Source organism: Aotus nancymaae, unplaced genomic scaffold (genome assembly GCF_030222135.1).
Source record: "Aotus nancymaae isolate 86718 unplaced genomic scaffold, 86718_ANA_hifiasm-v0.15.2.pri h1tg000028l, whole genome shotgun sequence".
NCBI classification, from domain to species: Eukaryota; Metazoa; Chordata; class Mammalia; order Primates; family Aotidae; genus Aotus; species Aotus nancymaae.
In genome coordinates, this window is record NW_026988441.1 from 35,000,397 (window position 1) to 35,012,264 (window position 11,868).

The 11,868-nt window shown below is 51.8% G+C and overlaps 1 protein-coding gene across 3 annotated transcripts in view; it reads left to right on the forward strand.

Moving 5' to 3' along the window:
• Window positions 1–7,858, forward strand: part of OLFM2 (olfactomedin 2) — an 81,925-nt gene extending 74,067 nt beyond the window's left edge. For 2 of the 3 annotated variants that reach the window (XM_021676673.2, XM_064381893.1), the window contains exons 2-6: window positions 431–580; window positions 3,378–3,524; window positions 3,757–3,976; window positions 4,327–4,433; window positions 6,739–7,858. In XM_021676673.2, coding sequence (XP_021532348.1) covers window positions 431–580; window positions 3,378–3,524; window positions 3,757–3,976; window positions 4,327–4,433; window positions 6,739–7,416 — 1,302 coding nt within the window. In that variant the 3' untranslated portion in view covers window positions 7,417–7,858. The remainder of the gene's footprint in view (window positions 1–430; window positions 581–3,377; window positions 3,525–3,756; window positions 3,977–4,326; window positions 4,434–6,738) is intronic. The other variant, XM_064381894.1, reaches the window with a different exon arrangement.
• Window positions 7,859–11,868: the final 4,010 nt, after the last annotated feature.

Here is an 11,868-nt window from a genome sequence, read left to right on the forward strand (position 1 = left end):
GTGTCTCAAAAACAAACAACAACAACAAAACGTTACATGGTCCCGAGATAGCTCCAGAGCCTATATGTCACAGTGAGCTGGGGAAGCCGAGAGGCGGTCCGGGTTTGGGCGTTACTTGAGTGGATCTCTAACGGCAGTGATGGAGACAGTGTTGTGTGTGTGCGAATCTGTGTGAGAGAATGAAATCTGGTCTGGGAGAAGGATTGAGACCTCCAATTCCTTGCTGTGTTCTTTAGTCCCTCTGCACCTCAGTCTTGCCATCTGTAAAATGAGGCTCCTTAAGGAGGGACTGAGACCACACACGGCAGGCGCTGGCATAAGCCTGGAGCCCCGCAAAGGGGCTCCTCATGCCCCCTTCCTGTCCCAGCGAGGGTGAGGCGAGACGCTTATTGGGATCCTACTCTCTGACCACCCCCATACCTCTCTGCAGACTCTGTTCCAGAGCCCAGAAGAGGGCTGGCAGCTGTACACCTCTGCCCAGGCCCCCGACGGGAAATGCATCTGCACAGCCGTGATCCCGGCGCAGAGTACCTGCTCTCGAGATGGCAGGAGTCGGGAGCTGCGGCAACTGATGGAGAAGGTGAGAACCTTCCAGGTGTCCTGGGGGCAGCTGGGATAATGTCCCAGTTTTTGTCCCACCCTCTGGACCCAACCAGGTCAGCCAGTGGCCATATTCAGCTATGCAAATTATTCAGAGCTGGCTGATAATCCGGCTCCTCTCCAAGCAGATCTTTTTTTTTTTTTTTTCTTTTTGACACAGTTCACTCTGGTACCCAGGCCGCAGTGCAGTGGCACAATCAACTCACTGAAGCCTCAAACCTCTGGGATCAAGCAATCCCAGCTCCTCAGCCTCTGAGTAACTGGGACTACAGGCATACACTACCACGCATTGTTAATGTTTATATTTTTTGTAGAGATGGGATCTCCCTATGTTGTCCAGGCTAGTCTCAATCTCCTGGGCTCAAGTGGTCCTCCTGCCTCAGCCTCCCAAAGTGTTGGGATTATAGGCGTGAGCCACCGTGCCCAAATGGATACTTTATCCAATATCTGTTCAATGCTTTTTTTTTTTTTTTTTTTGAGATGGAGTCGCACTCTGTCACCCCAGGTGCTGGAGTGCAGTGGTGCAATCTCAGCTTACTGCAACCTCCACCTCTCGGGTTCAAGAGATTCTCCTGCCTCAGCCTCCCTTGTAGCTGGGATTACAGGCATGTGCCACCACACCCAGCTAGTTTTTGTATTTTAGTAGAGACGGGGTTTCACCATGTTGGTCAGGCTGGTCTTGAACTCCTGACCTCAGGTGATCCACCCGCCTTGGCCTCCCTAAGTGCTGCGATTACAGGCATGAGCAACCATGTCCAGCCTGTTCAATGGTTCCTACAAAAGCTTCCTTCTACCTCTGATCATGGTCAATAGAAAACAGTTCCCTGGGCCAGCATGCGGTGGCTCACACCTGTAATCCCAGCACTTTGGGAGGCCGAGGCAGGTGAACCATTTGAGGTCAGAAGTTCAAGACCAGCCTCGTCTAAAAATACAAAAATTAGCTGGGCATGGTGGCATGTGCCTATAGTCCCAGCTACTTGGGAGGCCGAGGCAGGAGAATCACTTAAACCTGGGAGGTGGAGGTTGCAGTGAGCTGAGATGGCACCACTGCACTCTAGCCTGGGCGACACAGCAAGACTCTGTGTCAAATAAATAAATAAATAAATCTTACAAAATATTTATTTATGGAATTTCCCACTTAATATTTTTGGACTGCGGTTGGCCTCAGGTAGCGAAAACGTGGAAAGTGAAACTGTGGAGAAGCGAGACTACCGTAAAAATGTTTCGTGAAGGCCGGGCGCGGTGGCTCAAGCCTGTAATCCCAGCACTTTGGGAGGCCGAGGCGGGTGGATCACGAGGTCGAGAGATCGAGACCATCCTGGTCAACATGGTGAAACCCCGTCTCTATTAATACAAAAAAAAATTAGCTGGGCACGGTGGTGCGTGCCTGTAATCCCAGCTACTCAGGAGGCTGAGGCAGGAGAATTGCCTGAACCCAGGAGGCGGAGGTTGCGGTGAGCCGAGATCGCGCCATTGCACTCCAGCCTGGGTAACAAGAGCGAGACTCCGTCTCAAAAAAAAAAAAAAAAAAAAATGTTTCGTGGCATCCAGGGTGGGTATTAGGCTGCCGGGCTTCTGAGAGCTTCCAAGTGTCATGTGAATAATTGTACAGGAAAGTCTGTATTTCAAGCATCCAGTGGTGACTCTGACCGAGTTTACCTTAGCCAAGTGGAGTCCACTTTAGTCAGGTGCAGCTGGTGGGAATCTACCTTAGCCAGGTGAGAGTCTACTTAAGCCAAATGGTGTTCACCTTAACAAGGTGGCTGCCTCAGCCAGATGATCACCTTAGTCAGGTGCAGTTCACCTTAACCAGGTGGGAGTCTGCCTTAGCCAAGTATGGTGTTCACCTTAGCCAGGTGGAGTCTATCTTAGCCGGGTAAAGTTCACCTCAGCCAAGTGAGTCTGCCTTAGGCAGGGGAGTTCACCTTATTCATGTGGAATTCACCGTAGCCACGTGGAGGTGGGAGCTGGGGGCCCTCAGTTTGAGTGAGGAGAGGCCAGCATAAGGGAAGTTTATTTTACTCATTCAGCCAAAAAGTACTTATTGAGCCTCGACTCCAGGCCAGTGCTGGGCACTGGAGATTAAGTTGTGGACAAGCTAGATGCAGCCTCTGTCTCTGAGGGTCCCATCTGAAGGAGGCAGATGGACAAGAATGTTTTACATAGTCACAGCTGGGAAGGAAATGACCAGGCAAGAGGAGAGTAGTGAGCGGCTACCTGGGACAGGGTGGTTAGGGAAGGATGCTTTGAGCCGGGGACGTTGGACCAGAACTCTGAAAGATACGAAGGAGCCACATGGGAACGTGCGGGCAACAGCACTCCAGGTAGAGAGACCAGCAAGTGCAAAGCCCTGCAGAGTGAAGGAGCTTAGAGTCTGTGAGAATGAAGAGAGACAAAGTGGGTGGGGTGGGGGACGGCAGGACCAGCCAGCGCAGGATCTGTGGAGGAGGAAGGTGATCTAATCTCTGTTTTGAAAGTTCCTTCTGTCTGCTGTGTGGAGAATTGACTACAAGGGATGAAGGTGGAACTGGGAGACTAGGGAGGAGGTGAGAGGTGGTGGTGGGTGGACCAGATGGGAGCCAGTAGGTAGGAGGGAGGGATGGATGGACGGTTTGGGCAGGTGATTGGGAGGCTGCTGGTAAGCTCAGGGGAGGAGAAAGTGGCCTCGCTGGTCTGGTGTCTATGCAGCCTCTGGTCCCGCCAGTTCTTATCTGTAACATCTCTGGGTTGAGGTTTGGGGAAGGAGGTCTGGTCCCTTCAGTTGTCCCCATTCCTAGGTCCAGAACGTCTCCCAGTCCATGGAGGTCCTTGAGTTGCGGACATATCGTGACCTCCAGTATGTACGCGGCATGGAGACCCTCATGCGGAGCTTGGATGCACGGCTCAGGGCGGCTGATGGTTCCCTCTCGGCCAAGAGCTTCCAGGTGGGTCCTTCTGGGTCCAGGCCAGAGATCAAAGGAATGATTGGGATTTGGTATCCATTAGTGCCTATAGTGGGGTCGTGTCTGGGAAGAATCTAGGGTCCAGTCTGAACCAAATGTCAAGGGCCAGGTATGTATCAAATACAAAGGGTGAAGTTGTGAGTCAGAGGTTGGGGTTACGTCTGGGTCAAAGGTCAGGGGTCAGGCATGGCCATGGTTCCATCTTGGGGCACAGGAGCTGAAGGACAGGATGACGGAACTGTTGCCCCTGAGCTCGGTCCTGGAGCAGTACAAGACAGACACGCGGACCGTTGTACGCCTGCGGGAGGAGGTGAGGAATCTCTCCGGCAGCCTGGCGGCCATCCAGGAGGAGATGGGTGCCTACGGGTACGAGGACCTGCAGCAGCGGGTGATGGCCCTGGAGGCCCGGCTCCACGCCTGCGCCCAGAAGCTGGGTATGCCTTGGCCCTTGACCCTGACCCCTGATCTTTGATTGCCACACCCAACTCCAATATCATCTGTTTGTGCCTAGAAGCTGGGCACAGTTTTGACCACTAACTTCTAAACCTCAACCCTTGACCTTCCTACCTAAGGCCACACCTGAGCCCAGAAGCTAGAAATGGCCCTGGCCCTTGGCCTCCAACCCCTCACTCCCAACTCAACAACATATTGGGACCAGATTTTTGAATCTTTCCTCACCCCTGGTCCCAGCTCTCCCCAACTTGATCATAACAGCTCATCTTTGTCCAGCCTCTCTTAGGCTCTTCCCTTTCCCATCCTCATTCCCCCTGTTCTTGCCTCACAGGCTGTGGGAAGCTGACCGGGGTCAGTAACCCCATCACTGTTCGGGCCATGGGATCCCGCTTTGGCTCCTGGATGACTGACACGATGGCCCCCAGTGCAGATAGCCGGGTGAGTAACTGTGCCAACCCCTGGGGTCAGGGCTGGGAGAGACAGAGCCTCTGACTGCCTGTAGATACCCAGGGAGTCCACTCTGATGACTGTCTTGTAGCCCAAAGTGTCCTGGATCCCCCAGGGCCATTGGACCCCCCTGTCTAGTAACCCCTAAGTGACCAAGGGCTTTTCAGCCCTATGAATCCCAAAGTCCCAAAGTCTGTTGACCTCCAGTTACTAACAGTTACTGAGTTCTACTGACCAGTTCTCAGGGACTATTGATGTCCAAGTAACTACCCAATGACCAGTGCCTTCCCAAGGACAAGAGGTCTCCTCCACCAAACTCTGCTCAGTGACGTTTAGACTTCTAGTGGCTTCCACGGTCATGACTGCCCATCACCTAGACACACAATAACCATCCATGAGGCCGGGCGTGGTGGCTCATGCCTGTAATCCAAGCACTTTGGGAGACCAAGATGGGCAGATCACTTGAGGTCGTGAGTTCAAGACCAGCCTGGCCAACATGTTGAAACTCCATCTCTGCTAAAAATACAACAAAAATAGCTGAGCATGGTGGTGGATGCCTGTAATCCCAGCTACTTAGGAAGCTGAGGCAGGAGAATCGCTTGAACCTGAGAGGTGGAGGTTGCAGTGAGCCAAGATCACGCCACTGCACTCCAGCCTGCGCTATAACAGCGAGTCTCAAAAAATAAAAATTAAAAAAAAGAACCATCCATGAACTTGCCCAGTGATGATCCTGCAACAGTGACCTTCCCAGTGACTGCTGTTGGTTTCCAGGTGGCCACTTGGTGTCAGAGATTACAAGTAGTAACTAGCCACTGTCCCACCATAATTGCTGGCCTCTCAGGGAGTATGGGAATTAACCAAGTGGCTGGTTTGGGAATCAGACTTAGATTTCCATTCCAGTTCCACCACTTAGCTAGGGAAATCTGGGCAGGTTTCTTAACATCTCTGAGCCTCGATTTCCTTATCTTCAAAATGGGTCAGGATAATATCAGCCTTGCAATTTTTAAGATTCTTAGCTCGATAACCAGCACTAGTAAGGACACTTAAAATGCTAGTTAACGGCCAGGCGCGGTGGCTCATGCCTGTAATCCCAACACTTTGGGAGGCCAAGGCGGGCGGATCACCCGAGGTCAGGAGTTCAAGACCAGCCTGACCAACATGGAGAAACCCTGTCTCTACTAAAAATACAAAAGTAGCCCGCTGTGGTGGCTCATGCTGTAATCTCAGCTACGCGGGAAGCTAAGACAGGAGAATTGCTTGAACCCTGGAGGCAGAGGTTGCAGTGAGCCATCATTGCACTCCAGCCTGGGCAACAAGAGCGAAACTCCATTTCCAAAATAAAGCCAAAAAATCCACAGGCCCTTTCTCACCAAAACAAAACAAAACAAAACAAAACAAAAAATGCTAGTTAACATGATGACAACTATGATGACGATGAAAATGGTGATGACACACCTGGTCACCTCGTGGTGACAGGGTTAACCATGCATTGAATTCAAATGATGTCTTATAACATTCAGTGGCTGTCCAGTGACCACTAACCATCCAGTATCTGATGACCAGGGAATTCCTGGGCCCAGTGAGTCCCCAGGGGCTGCAGTGATGTCTGGGTCCTTTGGGATTAAGTGTTGTCCACTTAGGGGCTATTTTAAGACCAGCAGTGGCCATGTGCAGTAGCTCACGCCTGTAATCCCAGCACTTTAGGAGGCCGAGGCAGGCAGATTGCTTGAGCTCAGGAGTTTGAGACCAGCCTGGGCAACATTGTGAGACCCTGTCTCTACTAAAGATAGAAAAAATTAGGCAGACCTGGTGACATACCCACTATTCAAGGGGCTGAGGTGGGAGGATTGCTTGAGTCTGGGAGGTTGAGGCTGCAGTGAGCTGTGATTGTGCCACTGCACTCCGGCCTGGGAAACAGAGTGAGACCTTGTCTAAAAAAAAAAAAGACCAATAGCACTCACTGGGATTATGGTCCCAGTGGAGCCATGCAGTTCCCCAAGGAACCACAACCCCTGGGGACTCACTGAGCCCAGGAATTCCCTGGATAATGCATGGTTATTGGTCAGTGGACAGCCACTGAGTGATAAGACGTCTCTTGAATTCATTGCCTATGATTAATGCTGCCACCATGAGATGATAATGGTTCCACTAGACCCATAATTGGTCATGAATGGTCAACAGAATTCCCATGACTAATGACCACTTAGTGATTGTTGATCTCTAATGGCTGTGGCTGGTGCTGGGACCCTTGGGTCATTGGTGGTGGTACTCCCAGTGACCAGCAGCTGCTCCATAGGTCTGGTACATGGATGGCTATTACAAGGGCCGCCGGGTCCTGGAGTTCCGCACCCTGGGAGACTTCATCAAAGGCCAGAACTTTATCCAGCACCTGCTGCCCCAGCCATGGGCAGGCACGGGCCACGTGGTATACAACGGCTCCCTGTTCTATAACAAGTACCAGAGCAACGTGGTGGTCAAATACCACTTCCGCTCGCGCTCCGTGCTGGTGCAAAGGAGCCTTCCAGGCGCCGGTTACAACAACACCTTCCCCTACTCCTGGGGCGGCTTCTCCGACATGGACTTCATGGTGGACGAGAGTGGGCTCTGGGCCGTGTACACCACCAACCAGAATGCGGGCAACATCGTGGTCAGCCGGCTGGACCCGCACACCCTTGAGGTCATGCGGTCCTGGGACACCGGCTACCCCAAGCGCAGTGCTGGCGAGGCCTTCATGATCTGCGGTGTGCTCTACGTGACCAACTCCCACCTGGCTGGGGCCAAGGTCTACTTCGCCTATTTCACCAACACGTCCAGTTACGAGTACACGGACGTGCCTTTCCACAACCAGTATTCCCACATCTCAATGCTGGATTACAATCCCCGGGAGCGCGCCCTCTATACCTGGAACAACGGCCACCAGGTGCTCTATAATGTCACCCTGTTCCACGTCATCAGCACCTCTGGGGACCCCTGAGCCACTGCCATGGCTCAGGCTGCTGCCTGGGGGGCCTCTGGGGGCCCCTTTCATTCTGCCTGTATCCCTCAAGGGTGATCTCTCTGTCTCTGTCACACCCTCTCTCCCTCACTTTTTGCTGGGCTTTTGTTCTCTGCCTGTGTATTTCCATTTTCTCAATATCCCCTCTTCTCCTTTATTGATCTCTGCTTTTAAAACATCACTTCTTTCTGCCTTTTTATGGATGTCTTTTTCTTTTTATGGCTCTGGTTCTCGAGTTCTCTTTCCCTGTCTCTGCCTCTCTCACTCTGTCCTTCCGTCCCTCCCTCCTTGCTTCCCACCCATTCCTCATCCCTCACTCCATACCCCCACCCCCAGGAGTTCAGTGCATGGATCTGTTTCTTTTTTTATTTACACTTTTTCTTTCCGGTTTGCCGGAATAAACGGGACCTTTGACATTTGATGCTTCAGTGGCTCTCTGTGTCCAACAGGGGCAGAGGTGGAGGTGGCCACGAAGTCCAAGCCTGGAGATCCCTCTCCATTGAGGATCCCTTTATTCCATGAACCAAGCTTAAGCCAACTGGGGGCAAGGGGTTCCCCAGGGCCAACCCTTTGGGGAGATGGGTGAGGAGACCCAATCCAAAGTTGTTTTGATCGAAAGCAATTCATTTAAAAGCAGTTTGGTCAAAACAACTGAGAATTCTAGCACAACGGTGAAAACTAGCCTCAAATGAGTATTCTCCTGTCACTGGATTGCCACTCTCCGATCACTCTTGATGCATTACTAAGTGGTCTGGACATTTTTTCTTTTTTGAGACAGTCTCACTCTGCCACACAGGCTGGAGTGCGGTGGCATGATCTCAGCTCACTGCAACCTCCACTTCCCAGGTTCAAGTGATTTTTAGCCTCAGCCTCCCGAGTAGCTGTGATTACAGGTGTGCACCACCACACCAGCCTAATTTTTGTATTTTTTTTTTTTTTTTGAGACGGAGTTTCGCTCTTGTTACCCAGGCTAGAGTGCAATGGTGTGATCTCGGCTCACTGCAACCTCCACCTCCTGGGTTCAGGCAATTCTCCTGCCTCAGCCTCCTGAGTAGCTGGGATTACAGGCACGCGCCACCATGCCCAGCTAATTTTTTGTATTTTTAGTAGAGATGGGGTTTCACCATGTTGACCAGGATGGTCTCGATCTCTTGACCTAGTGATCCACCCACCTCGGCCTCCCAAAAAGTGTTGGGATTACAGGCGTGAGTCACTGCGCCCAGCCAGTCTGGCAATTTTCTAATTTTTTTTGTTTTTTGAGATGGAGTTTTGCTCTTGTTACCCAGGAGGGCAATGGCGCCAACTCAGCTCACCACAACCTCCGCCTCCGGGGTTCCAGCAATTCTGCCTCAGCCTCCCGAGTAGCTGGGATTACAGGCATGCACCACCATGCCCAGCTAATTATGTATTTTTAGTAGAGATGGGGTTTCTCCATGTTAGCCAGGCTGATCTCAAACTCCCGACCTCAGGTGATCGGCCCGCCTCAAGTCTCCCAAAGTGCTAGGCCGCCTCACCCGGCCTTTTAATGGATTTTTAACAATTGGGCTGGCTTTTAAGAAGTTGAGTATAAAAGAGTAGGGGCTCCATTGAATCGAATGAAAAGATGCTGGGAAAAAAAAGTAGGGGCCAGCTGAATTTTTCCTTTTTTTCTATTGTTGCTTTGTAATTTCAAAATTTGCTTTTCAACAAGTCACATCTGTGCTGAGTTAACTAATCACAAAAAAGCTAGAAACAGCCTAAACGGGCACTCAGGTGCCTTCAGTTGAACACATTCATACCCTACACTTGGAGCCCGTTTGCCTGGAAGAGGGATTGGGCAGGGAGAGCCCTTAATGGGGGACCAGAACTCTTGGAGGGGAAGGAGAGGAAAAGACAGGAAGTTTTGGAGGCAGGAAAGAAGAGTATGAGGGAGGAGACAGGAAGGGACCGAACCAGGAGTGGGCCAGATACAGCAGCTCGTGTGTGTCATCCCAGCACTTTGGGAGGCTGAGGTGAAAGGACTGCTTGAGGCCAGGAGTTCAAGACCAGGCAACATAGTAAGACCCCATCTCTAAAAAAAATTTACAAAATTAGCCAGGCGTGGTGGTGTGCCCCTACAGTCTCAGCTACTCGGGAGGCTGAGGTGGGAGGATCTCTTGAGTCCAGGAATTCAAGGCTGCAGTGAACCATGAGTGACACTGCATTGCACTCTGGGCCACAGAGTGAGACCTTGTCTCAAATTAAAAAATAAAAAAGGAGAAGCTAAGTCCTCAGCAGCCTTAGAGATCTGGCTAAAGGCGGGGGAGGGGAAGTCACAGAAGGAGAAGAACCAGATGAGGGCTTTATGTGATCTAGGTCTGTCTGAAGGCCTGCGTGAGGTGTGCCTAAGGGGTACAGCCAGGCTAGTTGGGAGGGGTACAAGAAAGGTGAGGAGCACCTTGGTGGCTCACGCCTGTAATCCCAGCACTTTGGGAGGCCGAGGTGGGAGGATCGCCTGAGGTCGGGAGTTCGAGACCAGCCTGACCAACATGGAAAACCCCGTCTCTACTAAAAATACAAAATTAGCCAGGCATGGTGGCGCATGCCTGTAATCCCAGCTACTCGGGAGGCTGAGGCAAGAGGTGGAGGTTTCAGTGAGCTGAGATCTCACCATTGCAGTCCAGCCGGGGCAACAAGAGTGAAACTCCGTCTCAAAAAAACAGAAAAGGAAGGTGAGGAGCATCATCCTTGGGGCTAAGTGACCAAGAATGAAGGTAGGGAGTGCTGCCCAGGTGATCCTGCCCCATGTTGACCCCAATGGGTGGTCCCTATTGAATCCACAGCAGAAACATCATTTGAACCCCACTGGCCCAGACCCCTACCCCGCTGAGGCCGCAGAGGGGCCGCTCCCCACTCCTCCCGGGAGAGGCTCTCCCCATCTGTAATTAATGGCTTCCCTGATTAAATTATCTCCGATCTGTGCTGGCATCTCCGGGAACTCGGATACTGGGGCCATATTGGGAACGAAACCAATGAATAATAAATAGGACTGCCTAATGTACTCATTTAAAACCAATTTTTAGAGAAATCCTCAAGAAAAGCAATTAATTTCCATTTAAACGACTATGTTTGACATCAGAAAAAGGATTCATTCCCAGATTAGCACGTGGAGAGGCACTTTACTTTGTACCTGCTGAAAAAAATGAAATGAAAAGCAGCACAAAGCTGGACATCTAGAACATCTGTATCTCCCAACTCCCACCCCAATTTACATTTATTTGGAGGCAGAGGGTCTCCACGGGGGGTGGGGGGACGGGGTGGTTTATTGGCCTTAGATACTGGATTCTCCCAAAGAAAGGTGGAGAAACGAGGCTGCTGAGGTCCACAGTCTTTGTCCATGATATGCTGAGTGTTGGGAAGCCACATTCTCACACTGAGATTGGGGCTGGGTGGTGGTGTGTCCATCATATCAGGTCCTCAGAGCGATCTCTCTCTAACACACACACACACACACACACACACACACACACACACGCTCAGTGCTCCTTTTTAGTTTGTGGCTTTTGTTCCAAACAAGGATGGGCAGGCTAACTTCCCAGGCCAGGATCAATCTGTGTGCATGTGTGTGTCTTTGGCTGTCCACTGTTAACTCATTGACTTTCCCTCCTGTCACAAACATGGGAACAGGGACGCCAACTCCAATCCTGGGTCAGTAACCCTGTTTCCCCCAAGGTGACCTGCTCCAGCCCTTCCCAGCAGCCACAGAAGTCTGGAGCACGTGGAGATTGGCCCCCTGGGGTGGGTCTGACCTGGGAGGTGCCTGTAAAAGATGGCACTAGGGTAGACTACACTGTCGCCAACCTAAAGGCCTGGGATTTATGCCCCGATTCCAGGCAGGAGGGGGTGGGGGGGAGATGAGGGAATTCGAAGCTGCTTAATAATGAATCACTGGCCCCGAAGTGGGCTCTGGTGGCATGTTTACCTAACAGTGACATTCTCATTTGGGTTTTGGCCACTGCACAGACAAGTTCGGGGGGGCCTGGAGGGGCAGGTGGTCACACCCAGACGGGGACTCCTGGAATCACACAGGACAGACACAGGGACAACCAGTCACATGGCCCCACACAATCTTGGGCAAACACACACATACACACACAGGTGTAGGGGCAGCGGCTCCCACACAGGATGATGCACAGCCTTCCCTGGACCCTGCTGCTGACACAGTCAGGACACAAAGCCATTCTTCACCTTGGAGTGGAACTCAGCAAACCGTCTGGGCCCCAGCCACTAATTTCCGATCCTTCCAGACCCAGGCCCTCCACTGTTGCAGGAGGGGTGTAGTCCCTTCCCCAACCCCACATCCAACTGTTGGTGTGAATGGTGAGGCTGCTGCCTGACCCCCTACCCCACTCCACCAGGCGAGGATGGGAGAACATTCTGCCTGGTGGTGTAGCCATGCAGCCGGTCTCCCCA